Source organism: Boleophthalmus pectinirostris, unplaced genomic scaffold (assembly GCF_026225935.1).
Source record: "Boleophthalmus pectinirostris isolate CB_2022bp ecotype Guang Dong unplaced genomic scaffold, ASM2622593v1 HiC_scaffold_13, whole genome shotgun sequence".
Classification (NCBI taxonomy): Eukaryota; Metazoa; Chordata; class Actinopteri; order Gobiiformes; family Gobiidae; genus Boleophthalmus; species Boleophthalmus pectinirostris.
Genome location: NW_026571036.1, coordinates 11,618,186 through 11,634,451, shown reverse-complemented (window position 1 = coordinate 11,634,451; position 16,266 = coordinate 11,618,186). Strand labels below are relative to the sequence as shown.

At 40.3% G+C, this 16,266-nt stretch overlaps 1 protein-coding gene across 3 annotated transcripts in view; it reads right to left on the bottom strand.

Moving 5' to 3' along the window:
* LOC110173242 (regulator of G-protein signaling 6-like) overlaps positions 1 to 16,266 on the bottom strand; it is a 178,399-nt gene that overhangs the window by 32,707 nt on the left and 129,426 nt on the right. For all 3 annotated transcript variants that reach the window (XM_055149645.1, XM_055149646.1, XM_055149644.1), the window contains exons 4-6: positions 12,390 to 12,440; positions 8,552 to 8,658; positions 80 to 131 (exon numbers count right to left, since the gene is read on the bottom strand). In XM_055149645.1, coding sequence (XP_055005620.1) covers positions 80 to 131; positions 8,552 to 8,658; positions 12,390 to 12,440 — 210 coding nt within the window. The remainder of the gene's footprint in view (positions 1 to 79; positions 132 to 8,551; positions 8,659 to 12,389; positions 12,441 to 16,266) is intronic.

Below are 16,266 nucleotides of genomic sequence, written 5' to 3'. Positions count from 1 at the left end.
GTGCAGACTACATTACCGTCACATGTCATTCATTACAGACAGAGAGACGGAGAGAGAGGGGGGGGGGTTTGTGTTTTACCGTAGTCTGTGTTCTCGGGCTCCCAGCAGTGTGACGGCCAGAAGTACGGAGCCTGGAGCACAAGAGCAGGAGACAGTTACACAAGTGAATAAAAAGACTGTTCAGAAAATACATTCGCTGGTTGTTACGTGTTAGAAGGTTAAGGTTATGGTAGACGTAATTGCACCAAATCATAAAGTTTGTTCTCTGCATTTGATCCGTCCTTCAAAGCAGCTGGGACAAACTATTGTGCATGTTTTAGATTCATGCAAAAAAAAAAATCTATGAATAAAATGATTTAAAATTAACTTGTAATAACTGAAAATGAACAAATGTTGAATTGAATTAAATGGTCTAAATACACTGTAACTTGAGGCTGCTGGGAATGGTCCATGTTTATGTTATTGCTTTATCTGGAATGTTCCACAGTACGGCATTAAACTGATCTATCTCCAAGGACCAAGCTGAGCTACATATCAGATCTGTGGAAAGCTTTTCAAAGGATTTTAACCTTATGTTTTATGTATTTAATTATTTTTTGACAACAAGAACACTTTTAGTAATTGCAAGATTTAAACCTTTAATGTCATACTATGGAACATTCCAAAGCATTAACATCTCCATGGAGACAACCAGAGAAGTTACCCATATTTCAGCCTATTTTATAATGTTATAATGTTGTTTCCTCATCAAAATCAGACCTGGAGTTGTGTTTTGCTTCAGTCACACGTTTAACACACAAATCCTGCACATTTCGACTGAGTTCTTTCCTTAAACGGAAAACACTTGATAATTTCAGCTCTGGAATTGTCAATCTCTACTGAACAAAAGGTAAAAGGAAGCTGTTAACTTGAAAACTGCGGGAAACATTTTGAAAGCTCATTGCGGGCGTGGGTGAGAGCGGGACTGCACAATGCGGGAGCGGACAGGTGGGATGATAAACGGCAGTCCCGCAAACTAAATATGAGTGTACAGTAAAATACACAAATGCTTAATGTATGCCTATGATACATAATTTATGCTGGATATTTTATTTGGCATTAATAAAAACATTTTAAGCGGCCTGAACTTGCAGACGTGGTCTAATCTCACGCACATTTTAGACCATTTCTTTCCACTTCTCCACGTTTGATAGAGCTTAAGAAAGCGGGCAGGAGTGGAACAAAATATCGTAGATGCGGGAGGGAGCAAGAATGGAAAATTACAATTCTTTGCAGGTGCGGGCAAGCCTGATTCATCAGCCGGTTTCACTTTGGGGAAATTCGCTCACTCGACGGTAAGCGGGTACTTTTCATTTAACTGTTGCTATTTGGTTGAGACGTACAGTATGTAATGCGCCGGAACGCTCAGTGATGTAAGTAATTGCGGGCTTCTTTGAGTGGTCTACAACTTCCAAGGTTCTTGCAAACCATCTAGTGTGTTCCAATTCTTGACCTAGTCACTGGAGATAAATGAAATTGAGTGGAGGCACTAGGTGGCGCCAGCCTGGCTAGATGCGGGCGGCAGCGGGACTGGAAACTCTGTCCTACGCAGATCTCTAGTTTAAAGATATAGACAGACTAATAAATAAAGCGTTACTCAAACATGTAAATGAAACAAAACACAACTAGGAATATGTTTTTTAATGAGGTAACACATTCTAACATGGCTTAAAGCTCACAAGAGTCAATCTTAAAGAGAGATAATAAACAACAACAAGCTATTCTACGGTGTGGAAGAAAATTAAAGGGCATTTCGGGTCATTTTCAGTCTGCTTCTGCTTAGATCGAACCTACAAGAGCATTCAGTGAGAGAGTGGGGATGTGAACTCAGCAGTCACATTCTGATTTGCATGCATGCATATTCACACAGCTCTGTCTGCTTGAAGCGCCATCATAGAAATAGGTTTGGTGATCAGCTGATGCCGCACATATCCCATGATCCTTTGCTCCATTACAGTGCAGACTACATGAAAAATAATACAAATAATAATAATAATTTGTAAGCATGTTCAAATCTCAGGTCTTTGGTTTATGACAGAGCAAAAGTCTTGTCAAGGCATTTTTCTAAATTTAGTTAGCCTCTACAAAATATCGCAATAAATATCAAAAATACTGTATCGAGAAATTTGAATATGATTTTGGGCACCAGCAGGAGGCCGGTCCCTGAGCTCCTCAGAGTGCGAGATGGTTCATGTGGCACTAACATGTCACAGATGTAACTTGGTGCCATATAGAGACTTGTACACAGGCAGAGCTGCTTTAAAGTCTCTTCTCTGAGCCACAGGGGGCAGTGCAGAGACCTGAGCACAGGACTTATGTGCTCGTACTTCCTAGTTCAAGTCAGGACCTGAGCTGCAGCGTTCTGGATGTTCTGCAGCGTCTCACAGCTCGTTTGGAGAGACCAGTGAGCAGAACATTACAGTAGTCTAACCTACTGGAGACAAACGCATGGATAAGTTTCTCCAAGTCTGATTTAGACAGCAAACTTTAGATTTTTGCTGTTTTTTAGATGGTAAAAGGCTGCAGATGTTATTGATTTGATGTGGCTGTAAAAGTTCAAGTCTGAGTCCATTATTACCCCTAGATTTCTTGCCTGATATGTAGGTTTTAGAGAGAGAGACTGGAGGTGACTGCTGACACTGTCTCTTTGTTTCTGTGGACCAAACACTATGACTTCAGTCTTGTGTGAGTTTAGCTGGAGAAAGTTGTTTTGCATCCAAACAATCATCTGTTGGACGCAGTGGCAGAGTGAGTCCACTGGTGAGACATAGATGTGAGTGTCGTCTGCATAATTGTGGTAGGACACATTATTGCTGCGTATTAACTGGCCTAACAGCAGCTTGTAGAAATTGAACAAAAGGGGGCCCAGGATCGACCCCTGGGGCACCCCAAAGGTCAGAGAGCCTTGTGATCTGAGACACAGTTTCCAATTTCAACAAAATACTTCCAGTCTTCTAGATAGGAAACATAAATATATATATAGCATGTATTGGGGTCGGTTCAGAGAACACAGTAACATGTGTGAAACCAGCTTACATTAAAAAAATAAAAACAAAACAATGTGGAAATTCAAATAAGCAAAAGAACTCCAAACTCAGTAGGCCGTGGCCAGATGCTAACACTCTCTCACACCTTCAGCTGTTACATCATTCTGTTTTCTTCCGTCTCCATAAAACCTTCATGAACAACAATTATGTGCACAAAGAGCCCTCCAAACACGACCCTTTTCACGGCCTATTCTCTCTCCACTTTACTGCGAACAGGGAAAGGCCAAGGTCAAAACCGTAATGCACGCCGCAGTCAGGTTTAATCACAATGAGACGGAGTGAAGAGGATGATCAGACGTGCATGGAGACGCGCTGCATTCAAGACCCGACTCTGGGATACGAAAATGTTGCATACACTTTTATATTTATATTGTGATTTTAATGTATTTCTTATTTTGTAAAAAACTTTGAATTACTTTGTACGAATTGTGCTATACAAATAACCTTGCCTTGACTTGCCTATGTTAGTTTCATGGTTAAAAAATATTAGTGTAGTTCAGTACAGTAACTTATGCCAGAGATTAGAGTGATCAGATTTTCAAAATTGTAAACTGGGACACACCGGGGTTGGGATGGTTGGTATTAGAACTGCTCGATTATGGGAAAAGTCATTATCACGATTATTCAAATGATTATTTTTTAGTTACACAATGCATTTACTCTGCATTTCTCTCTCTCAAAAAACACTTTACAAAACTTTTTACACAAAACATTCAAATTGAAAATAAATATGGGCTACAAATTTGTACCTTAGAGCAGTTTTGCGATGTATAAAACAAAATGAATAACATATACTTTGAACATGAAATAAGGCAAAGAAAAACATAAATGTATCCAACATAAACTATATATCCAGCTGTTCTGCAATCTCTATATTTAAAAAATAAAATAAATATACTTATTTATATAAAAAATATCGCAAAAAAAACTTTGTTAAGCTTTTTAACTTCAACTCGATTATATGAGTTTGGAGATTGTCTGACACACAAATCAAAATCACGATCAAAATTTGATTAATTGCACAGACTTAGTTGGTATAAATAAAATTGTGAAAGAGCCTGGAAGATTGTCATAATCTGAGGGACGTCTGACGCTGCCTTTTTTTTGCTTTATGGTCATTCACAAACATGGATTTCTGCAATTTGGCAAAACAAATGACAATTTATGCTCCTCTTTACTGTTGGCAGGGATCAGATTAGGCAAAAATTGTGATTGTCCGGTTTTAGTCCTGGTTTAGACCTGATGTAGTCCTAGTTTAGTCTCAGTTTAGTCCTGGTTTAGAAGAAATTGGTCAAAAATAGGGACACCTGGTACATTTCTTGTTTAAAACTGGGATAAATCACATATTTCGTATAAATCTGCTGGGACAGGGGACACAGGACTCAAAACTGGGACTGTCTCTATTCACCTGGGGCAGTCCCAGTCTGGTCACCCTACCAGAGATTAAAAAACACTCTAGCCTACCTCATTTTGACTTAAAAATGTGAAAATCAGAACGAGTTCATTTAAAAACATTTGCAGTGATTCAAACTTAATCCTCACTTTCCTAACACATTATAAACATTCTAATTATTCACTGTTTTCAGAGGCCAGAGAGGAGGTTTGCCATCACAGTAATGCTAAAAACAACTAGCATGCTAACAGCGCACTAGCATTACTTTCTTGTTCGCAGATAAACCTACTTGTAGCTGTCCTAAGATTTTATTCAAAGTACTTAAGGACACATTTCAAATAGGTGAGTGTGTTTTTGGTACACACATATTCCCAATACCACAACAATTATTAAAGGTCCATTATGTAACTGGTTTGGTCTCCATGGAGATGTTACTGCTTTTTGGCATTAAAGGTCCTATATTACACAAAATTGACTCTTGTGAGCTTTAAGTCATGTTACAATGCTGTTACCTCGTCACAAACAGACCTGGAGTTGTGTTTTGTTTCATTCACAGATGTTTGAGGAACCCACCTTGTGATGTCATGGAGATGTAAACACTTTTAAGCTTTAATTTTATGTTGTTGTTTTTTTTTAATTTGATTTACTTTTACTGTTTTTATTGTTTTAGGACTGGTATGATCAAATTTTAGCAGTTTACCTCTCTGTTGTCTTCATTTTATGATCTCTGTGCAGCACTTTGGAAACTACTTTGTTTGTAAAATGTGCTGTAGAAATGAAGTGGAATATATACAATATGGAGAAAGTGACAGCATCAGTTAGGCTGGAGAAAGACAAATTTGAAAATTTATGCAGGGGATGGTTGAATTGTATTAGACAAACACGGTCTGACTTTGTACAGAATCTGAAAATTAGTCTGTTTTGAAATATGTCTTTGGTGTAATGTATAGTAATGTATATAATAATATCTCAAAGCACACCCTCGTTCTACGCTACAACGTTAATTCTAGTTTATTTAATTCTATTTAAAAAAAAAAAAAAAAAAAGGATGTAGGTAAATGTCAAATGTAGGTGAATGTATCAGAGTGTATGTCTGTAAATGTGGGAATGTATGTATATATGTATAAATATATATGTGTGTATGTATATGTATTTACTTATATGTGAGAATATGCATATACTTATGGTACGGGTACGAGGATATTATTATCGAAAAAAATCCTGTAAGACTATTTTTCTATTTGTGAAATAAAAAATAAAATTTTGATGAAAAAAAAAAAAAAAGAAATGAAGTGGATTTGGAGTTTATTTTGGATTTAGTTCATTAGAGATTGGCAGTTCCAGGACTAAAACGATCCTAATGATTCTAATGAAATTTACATGGGGTTTAAAAACAAAAAGGAGCACTTCCCGTATTACCACATGACATCAGAAAGTGGAACAAAGTGGCTTCAGTTCAAGAGAAAAACTCAAAAATATGCAGCATTTGTGTGTTAAACATGTGTGAATAAAATAAAACACAGACATAGGAACATCAGAACATGGGCCCTTTAAACTTGTCCCTCTTTATCTCTGCGGAGACAAGTAGGCGATACCAGCAGACACAGTTACATGTCAGATCTGTGGAGAGCCTGCTCAGTGCTCACAGTAAGAATGGACATTTTTCAAGATAAATTTCAGCAACAAAAATGCCTGATCAAATGAGTCAACGATCGGTTTACTGCCATACTGCGTAGCAATAACATCTCCAAGCAGGTGACAGACCATAAACAAGAAAAATTACATAGTGAAACTTTAAATTACACCGTACTATAAACCAAACCACACCAATACCAGCACATTTAATCTCTCAGCCTCCTATCTGCCCACTCGGCTCCCTCACTCACTTGATGAATATTTGAACAGGTTGTCATTCATTTTTAATCGGGTCAGAGGACGGCGCGCGACGACGGAGGAGGACGCGCGGGGCGGACAGGGCCTTTGTCGTCTACATGAAACGAGCAAGTCTACAGTGACAGCGCCTGATTGGGTTCCACCAGGGGCCATCAGATTAACCTGCAAGGGGTATGTTTGCAGATGAGGAGAGGGTCTGGAGATGAGGAGAGGGTTTAGAGATGAGGAGAGGGTCTGGAGAAGAGGAGAGGGTCTGGGGATGAAGAGAGAAACCTGAGATGAGGAGAAGGTCTAGAGAAGAGAAGAGGGTCTGGAGAAGAGAAGAGAGACTGGAGATTAAGAGAAGGTCTTCAGATGAGGAGAGGGTCTGGAGAAGAGGAGAGGGTCTCCAGATGGGGAGAGGGTCTGGAGAAGAGGAGAGGGTCTCCAGATGGGGAGAGGGTCTGGAGATGAGGGGAAGGTCTGGACATGAGGAGTGAAACCTGAGAAGAGGAGAGGATCTGGACATGAAGAAGAGGTCTCGAGATGAGGAGAAGGTCTGGAGATGAGGAGAGAAATCTGAAAAGAGGAGAGGGTCTGGAGGTGATGAGAGGGTCTGGAGATGAGGAGAGGGTCTGGAGATGAGGAGAGGGTCTAGAGATGAGGAGAAGGTCTGGAGATGAGGAGAGAAATCTGAAAAGAGGAGAGGGTCTGGAGGTGATGAGAGGTCTGGAGAGAGGTCTGGAGAGAGAGGGTCTGGAGATGAGAGAGGGTCTGGAGAGAGGATCTGAGGAGGAGGGGTCTGAGAGAGGAGAGGTCTGGAGATGAGGAGAGAAATCTGAAAAGAGGAGAGGGTCTGGAGGTGATGAGAAGGTCTGGAGATGAGGAGAGAAATCTGAAAAGAGGAGAGGGTCTGGAGATGAGGAGAGGGTCTGGAGATGAGGAGAGGGTCTGGAGAATGAAGAGGCTGGAGAAGAGGAGAGGGTCTGTAGGCGAGGAGAGTGTCTGGAGATGAAGGGTCTGGAGAAGAGAAGAAGGTCTGGAGATGAGGAGAAGGTTTAGAGATGAGGAGAGGGTCTGGAGTCGAGGAGAGGGTCTGGAGAAGACAATAGGTTTTAGAAATGAGGAGAAGGTCTGGAGGTGAGGAGAGAGACTGAGATTAAGAGAAGGTCTTCAGATGAGAAGAGGGTCTGGAGATGAGGAAAGGGTCTGGAGGTGAGGAGAAGGTTTGGACATGAAGAAGAGGTCTGGAGATGAGGAGAGAAACCCTGCGAAGAGGAGAGGATCTGGACATGAAGAAGAGGTCTGGAGATGAGGAGAGAAACCCTGCGAAGAGGAGAGGATCTGGACATGAAGAAGAGGTCTGGAGATGAGAAGGTGTGGAGATGAGGAGAGAAACCTGAGAAGAGGAGAGGGTCTGGAGGTGAGGAGAGGGTCTGGAGATGATCTGGTGATGAGGTGAGGGTCTGGAGATGAGGAGAGAGACTGGCGATGAGGAGAAGGTCTGGAGAAGAGGACAGGGTTTGAAGATGAGGAGAAGGTATGGAGATAACGAGAGCATCTGAAGATGAGGAGAGGGTCTGGAGATGAGATTTTTCAATATTAAAATGAATTGAAATTAATGCTGCAAGTTTTTTTGTTTTGTTTGGGGTTTTTTTACTAGAGAAGTGAAACAGGTTGGATTTGTGCTGCTTTTATGTAATACTGTACACTCCAGTTCAATGAAGTACTAGTTCAGAAATGATAAATGACAAGATCAAATAAAAATCTGGAAGTTATTCACTAGAAAAACTTTAATTACTATGGATATGTAACTGCGCTGTCGGGAATGTTCCACAGTATGACATTAAACAGCTCTGCATTACATTTATTCAATTACAGGTGGTTTTATTTCTCAAAAACACCTCGAAAAACAGGCATTCTGACTGTGAGCGGGGTTGCCTCTCCACAGATCTGACTTGGTCTTGTTTGGTCTCCATGCAGATAGAAAGGTTTAATACCATACTGTGAAAAACTCCATACAAAACAATAACATCTCCATGAAGCATTTGACGGACCCTCCACCAGAAAAGTTACACAATGCAACTTTAAATGGTTTAAAGAAAAAAAGAAACGCCATTTTCATTCATTTATCTACCCAAGGCTGTCCTGGCAGGAATAAATAAAAAATGCAGCTCATTAAAAGATTCTGTGCACCCACCTGAAAGCGATAGAAGGTCCCATCATCTTTGAGTGTGAGGACGTGGTCTGAGATGGGGAAGAAGTATCCCTGAGAGGCGATGAGGGAGCCGATGTGCATGGCCTCAGCTACAACGCAAAAAACAACAACAACAGGATTTAACATTTTTATAACTCTATACTCTGGTACAAATCTGTTATAATGTTGTTTTCTCATCACAAACATATCTGGAGTTGTGTTTTGTTTCATTCACACATGTTTAACACACAAACTCTGCATATTTAGGGGTTCTTCTCTCATATAGAAAGTGCTCCACTGTGTTTTTAAACTCCATCCACCCTCACTAGAATCATTTGGATAATTTCAGCCCTAAACAAAAAGGTAAAAAGTAGCTGTTAACTTGAAAACCACCACTACATAACATCAAAAAGTTGAACAGAGCATTTTTGACACACTGGAAATGTAGATACACTAATAATAAAGGATTACTCAAACACTCGAAGTATGTTTTTGAGGAGATAACGTCATTATAACATGATTTAAAGCTCCAATGTTAATGTTGTGTAATGTGGGACCTTTAAGAATCATTAAGAATCATTTGCATACATGTGAGTGGGTAATTCAGTGTGTATTAGTGCCTCTTCATCCTTTATTAATGTGCTATTCTGCTTAACCGCACTCTGCTGCTAATTAAAATTCGGCAAAATGTTTTAATAACTTTGCAGTTTATGAAGTTTCACAAACAGACTTTAAATAAAAATCGGGTTACCACAGTTGATTAGCCCCCAGCAAGCTTTCAAACTTTTAATATTATTATTTCAGAAAGTCGATGGGAAAAATGGAACTGAAATTTACAATCGGAACCAAAGCTACAGTTGATAAACTGTGCCCTAAAATTATTACAGTATTTTTTGGATTATAAGGCACAATATCAATAATGTTGAATTCTCTCGTCTGTTTTCATACATAAGGTGCTTCGGATTATAAGGTACATTAAGTCAAACGAATGGGCGACATTTGAGACTGATCCCTTAGACCAGGCGTCTATTAGCAGATCGTGGCGTAATTCGCCCGGCGTTTCCTCCCTGTCTTGGTGAATGTGTTTTATGAATGTGAAGGTGGGTGAATAATTTAAGTTTGTTTTTTTTTTTTATTTCCTAAAAGGAGGACTCAAATATACATTGAGTAATAATGTGTTTAATGCAGCTTTGCGCACATTTGTTTATGTTTTACAGCCCCTTAAAGCCACATGTCTAATTTTGCATAGGGTTGTCCCGATCCGATCACGTGACTGTGGACTCAATCCGGACTCGGACGCTATGTTCCAATCAGGTATCGGATTAATAATATACGTATATAACACACAGCGCACAACAGGTATTTATTTATTTTGATTTTTTTTAACTGAAGCGTGGGATTTTCTCAGGGATGTCCATTTCGTGCGACTGTCTGCCCCAATGCCTGTTGTACTAGCGGCGCACTCACGCTGCAACTTTCGGGCCATGCCATGCTCGAGCGCCGTTGCATGGTTTCTGTGGCCCGTGTTCACACCTGCGCGGCCCATGGCGTTGTCACCGTCCCTTATTGGGGTTGGGCCTTGTTGATGTCTTAAACTATAATCTTACTGCAGGTGAATATAGTATTTAACTACATTATGCTGTAAGAAAAATGTGATTGGGACATCCCTAAATTAGCATAAACTATAAGCGCTGAAAAAACAACTTGCTCCTTGTGGTCAGCTTCTGTCGGACTAAAGGACATGACTCAGTGGAATATATGTGTTCTTTCTGTGACAAGCCAACAAGGCGATGGTGGCAGTGTGCGTAGAGTCGAAGCAGAACTATACTTCCCTTTACTCTGTGAGGCTCCTGACTATGGTGGCCCAAATGCTCCGACAATCCATCAGGCGGTGTGGCTTCGTAGCTTACAAAAGTTATACTAAAACATTTTGACAGATTTTTGAGCACCGTGTACAATATAAAATCAGTTCGAGGTCAGTAAGTAGAACCAAAATTAATATATAAGGCGCACCAGATTATAAGGCACAGTGTGATTTTAAGTGCGCCTTATAGTCCCAAAAATACGGTATATGAGATTTAATGACGAAGATCTGAACTGGTTACTCTCTGGTTGGTAGGCGGACACTCAACACCACATTCCAACGTGAACCCTCAAACACGGTTGTCAAAAAGCAGGTATAGTTGGTTCATTAGGTAAGGGGACTGCTTTTAGAACTTTAGATTCTAGTCTTATATATAACTTCGTCAATATATTTTAATCCTAAGGTGCTCTGACAGTTTATGAGTCAGTGAATGAGTGGGCAACTTTACCATAGAAAAACAGAGCACACCCACCAGCTCCTCAAGCCCGGACAGAAACAATGAACCACAGAAGCAAGATTCAAATGTGTAGAAGTATATGTGTTACTTTTCTATTGTGATTATAATTATGATTTATGTTTTAAAGGGCCCATACGACTCTATTTTGGGATCCATGTTATAATATTTCATTATCACAAACAGACCTGGAGTTGTGTTTTGTTTCATTCACACATGTTTAACCCCTGCAAATTAAGGTTGAGTTCTTCTCTAAAACGGAATAAACTGTTCCACCTTGTGATGTCATATGGTAATAGAGGAAGTCCATACACCTTTACTGGAATAATTTGGATCATTTCAGCTCTGGAACTGCCAATCTCTACTGAACTAAATGTAAAAGGCAGCTGTTGACTTGAAAACTTAGGCTACGTTCAGACTGCAGCCTGAAGTGACCCAAATCCGATTTTTTGGCCCCTATGTGACCTGCATCTGATCTTTTAATGACAGTCTGAACGACACAGGTCTGATTTTTTCAAATGTGACCCAGGACACTTGGATATGTGGTCCTGAAACCAATACATATCTGATCTTTTGACATGCGACTTCAGTCTGAACAGCCAAAGCGCATCCATCCGATCTACACGTTATCAACAAGCCACAAACGTCACTATTCTGCGCTGAAGTAGGCGAAAATTGTTAATGAACTCTGTGTCACTGAAGTGAAGCACATCACCACTCACCACTCTTGGCTACGTCTGCGCATCCACACGTTCCTTTCAATGGATGTTGCTGCCGCTGTCCCACAAAACACCACGGCCAAAAACCTCGTCCTTCTCCTTCTCAATCTCCTCCTTAAAACAAGTAAGTTGTTCATGTTCTGGCTCCGGTACGAGAGGAACTTTAAAATCTCCAGGTGCTCAATGCTCGCGTCCATGTTTGGACAACTTCCGTAAACACAGAGCACGCTCGCTGCGGTTGACGTCATCGTGTCTCCAGTGCACATGCAGGACACTTTTGGGCCATTTAATGTTCACACTGGAGATCACATACAAGTCACATTTAATTGGAAATGTGAACGACCTCGCAAAAACATCAGATTTCACAAAAAAATCTGAATTGAGCATTAAGCCCTGCAGTCTGAACGTAGTCTAACGCATCATGACATCACAAGGTGGAGCAGAGCATTTTGAGCTTTGGAGATGTAGACAGACTAATAATAAAGAGTAACTCAAACAGGTGTGAATGAAACAAAACAAAACTCCAACATTATAACATGGCTTAAAGCTCACAAGAGTTAATTTTGTGCAATATAAGACCTTTAAAACTTGGATTCCACTCAAAGTTCACATTTGAAACATGTCCAGAAGCAATAACATTTCTGAATTCTGAACTGCTAAACTAACACCATGGATTTGAGAGCATGTTTTTAGAAGTTTAAACTACAGTGCTGGCAAGTTTTAGACAGAATAAGAAAAGCTATTTTGTTTTCTGAAAGTTTTTTGCAATCAGAAGTAATAGAAAGATGATGGTTGAAAATGTACCTGGATCCTCAATGCCCAACGTTTTCATCAGCCACTGTACGATATCTGCTCCTGGAAAAGACAAAACACAAGTGGTTGGTTAGAATTCCAGTAAGTATGAGATGTGTAGCCCCTCAATTTTGTCTAGAAGTGGTCTAAGGTAGGAAAGGTTTCTGCACACTGCTTTCGAAATCAAAGTAGTTTCAGAAGCAATTTTCAATTTGATGGTACGGGTTTGAGACACTAGGCACCATCAGATTGAAAATGACTAACTCTAAAACCTTTTATAACAATAGAAATTATATTGCATTTAATTTTAACAAATCCAAAAGTAAAATCTGCTTAACTTTTTCCAATAACCATTATATTATCTAACCACACATTATCTAATCAGTCTGCACGTTAACAATATCCATTTTCTCTGTATGAAGCAAACCCCCACACCAGCACATGGGTGTCCTACGAACAAATTACATAATATTTGCACGTTTCAAAAAAGTATTTGGATCAGTCTCTCGCTGCTTTGATTTAGCCAGTGGCCTGTTATGTGGTGATTTGGCGATCATTCTATCAACAATAAAGGCTCTGAAATGTGAAATGTGAAATGTGGGACAACAGCTGTCCCCACTGACACACATAACAGGACGTCCGGACTAAACTGGGACAGCTGGCAGCCCTACAAAGTTACATAGTTCATCTTTAAATACTGGCCAATAGAAATTTGTACTGAAGTAAATGTATAAAATATATTTACTTGTTGTTTTAATCTACAATAATTTTAGGTTATGAAATGTGTCAAGTGTGTATGGGGCATTTTCAAGTTACCATACCAATGGATTACCGTATTTTCTGGGCTACTGGGCGCGCGAATATACACAAATCCACTCGGGTGTCTCAGCACGACTTCAGTAAACTACAAAGCCGCACCACCCGCAGCGCACGCAAACACACACGGAGCAGACAGCGACCGCGCGGCGAAAAACACCCGCAGCCACACTCATCACTCCATGCGGACGAGGAACGGAACGGAGGAACGAACCGAAAAAGCGAGTGCAATGTGCCACTTTTAGACACAACTGAACAACAGTCACTACACCAACAATCCAGCGGTCCCAGACAGCACCCTCCCTACACGCCACAACTGAACAAAGCCCAGAGTCACCGTGAACGCGCCAAACAAAGACCCACTGACCCATCCAACTGTTGTGTTTCGTTTAAAGTCCGGTGCGGTTTATTTGTGAAAAAAGTTCGAAAATAGACCATTTAATGACAGTGCGTCTTATAATCCAGAGCTCCTAATAGCCCGGAAAATACGGTACTCACTTCTTAGGTTACCAAATCTGAAACCAAGTTGCCAAAAAAAAAGTAAAAAATGGCTCTCTCAGACATGATGCCTCTTCAGACATGGTTAAAACCTAAAAAAAAATCCATTAACACATACTTTTCTCCTTCAAGTCACTACAGTTGCAATGTATGTAATGTGTGGAGTTATGTTTTTTTGCAGCACGAGTAGAAGTTTGCAGATGGCAGGTCCATGACTCAAGAGGACTTCATGGACATTCTGTTCATGGACATTCTGTTATTCAATTACAGGTGGTTTTAGAGCTCAAAAATACCTAGACTGACTGTGAGCGGGGTCGCCTCTCCACAGATCTGACCTGTAACTTGGTCTTGTCTTCATGAAGATAGTGACCCTGATCAGTCCAGACATTTGTTATAAGTTCAAGAAGACATGTTGTGCTTTTGTCTGCTATAGTTATAACCTATGACACTCGAGGATCATTATGTTATACTTTGGACATTTTAAACATCAATATTCATCTAAAACCACTTAATTTCGCATTAGAAAGCTGTGGTGTTCAATGGGAGCTGACATCGGCGTTAAGATCATCACCCCTCTGATGGACAGCTGCAGGTCATAGTAGCAGATTTGTTTTTCATTTGGACCAAAATGACTACATGACGCTGCCGAATCCTACGTGTATCACAGAAAATAACACTGGAGAATGAAGTAAGTACAGAGCAATGAGCGTGAAAACAGGAGCTGAAAAAAGCAATGGCGTCTTGAATACAGAAGAATAAAGACTCAGACATGCATGAATCACTCTAAATACAACTTCAGACGGTAAATGAGATGGAAAAACAAGCTATAAAAAGTTGATTTTTCTTTAAGACTCCTGACATAAACAAATAATTCTTCTCTCCAGTTTTCATGATTCCCCCTGCAACCTTCAGACTGGGGTTGTGTAATACTGGTTGAAGCAGCTCTGTGTATCCATCTAGTGCAGTAATAATGATGGTTATTGATATGGTCTGCTTATGGCCGCATAATGCGTTTTCCATAAGCGCAGACTGAAGGAGGAGGAGGAGAAGAAGGGGGATGTTAATAGGTCTTCTCTCTTTCCAGCATTTGTTTGGAGTGTCTAATGTTCTTCTTTGAAATCTGCTCTCGAGGAAAATTGGTGGTATAGGATAGCTCTGTAACAACATTATAATCCTTAAGACATATTGCAAATAAAACACAGATTTACAGAGTTTTGGAGCTTGATCCTAACTTTAATCATGGTCACTACTTAGAAAATCTTAATCTAAACCTTCTCCTTTAATGAAATAGTTATGTTTTTTGTCCCCATTAGTCCTCACCATGTACACAAACACATATAGTCGAGTAGATTACAACGTTGCATGGCATTTTGTTATGCTGATAGAATCTTCTTCATATGCCGTATTTTCAGGGCTATTAGGAGCTCTGGATTATAAGGCGCGCTGTCATTAAATGGTCTATTTTCGAACTTTTTTCACAAATAAACCGCACCGGACTTTAAACGAAACACAACAGTTGGATGGGTCAGTGGGACTTTGTTTGGCGCGTTCACAGTGACTCTGGGCTTTGTTCAGTTGTGGCGTGTAGGGAGGGTGCTGTCTGGGACCAACGGATTGTCGGCGTCTTGTGTCTAGAAGTGGCACATTGCTCTCTCTTTTTCGGTTCGTTCCTACGTTCCGTTCCTCGTCAGCGTGGAGTGATGAGTGTGGCTGTGCGTGTTTTTTCGCTGTGTGGTCGCTGCGTGTGTGTTTGCGTGCGCTGCAGGTGGTGCGGCTTTGTAGTTTACTGACGTCGTGCTGGGACACCTGAGTGGATTCGTGTATAGGGCGCTCTGGATTGTGGGGCGCGCAGTGGTTTTTTGATGGGGTTAGAGGCTTAAGAGCGCGTCTAATAACCCGGAAAATACGGTATTCTGACAAGGGACTATATGTTGTTATTGGAGGGGCTTCACTTTTAGTTACTGCTTGTCAACATTTCAATCCTATATTTGTCTATTTATCTATCATCAATCAGCATTATTTATTTTACACACACATCAAAAGTGTCTTGCACAAGGACACAAACACAGTACAAAACAGTTGGAGATGGAATTGCGTCACTAACTTTCCACATTGATATTATATACAGGTTTCCCACTCTTTTTCACTGACAAAATTTCAAAATGTTTCCATGACTTTTTCATGACCTAAAGTGGATTTTCCATGACTTTACGGCACCTACATGTGTAGAATTGACCAGACTTTTAGAGCTAAATACACTACCGGTCCAAAGTTTTAGAACACCCTAATTTTTCCAGTTATTTATTACAATTCAAGTCGTGCAAGTTCAATGAAGAGCTTGAAATGGTACAAAGGTAAGAACTGAACAGCCAGAGGTTAAAAAAAGATAAAAGATTACAAAATACAAGTCCATGCTCTGTCAAAACTACCTCAGGAAAAAAAGAACGAGATGATAAACTTGAAAACATGGAGTGTCCAGCACAGTCTCCAGACTTAAACCCCATCGAGCTGGTTTGGGATGAACTGGACAGAAGAGTAAAAGCCAAGCGACCTACAAGTGCCACACATTTATGGG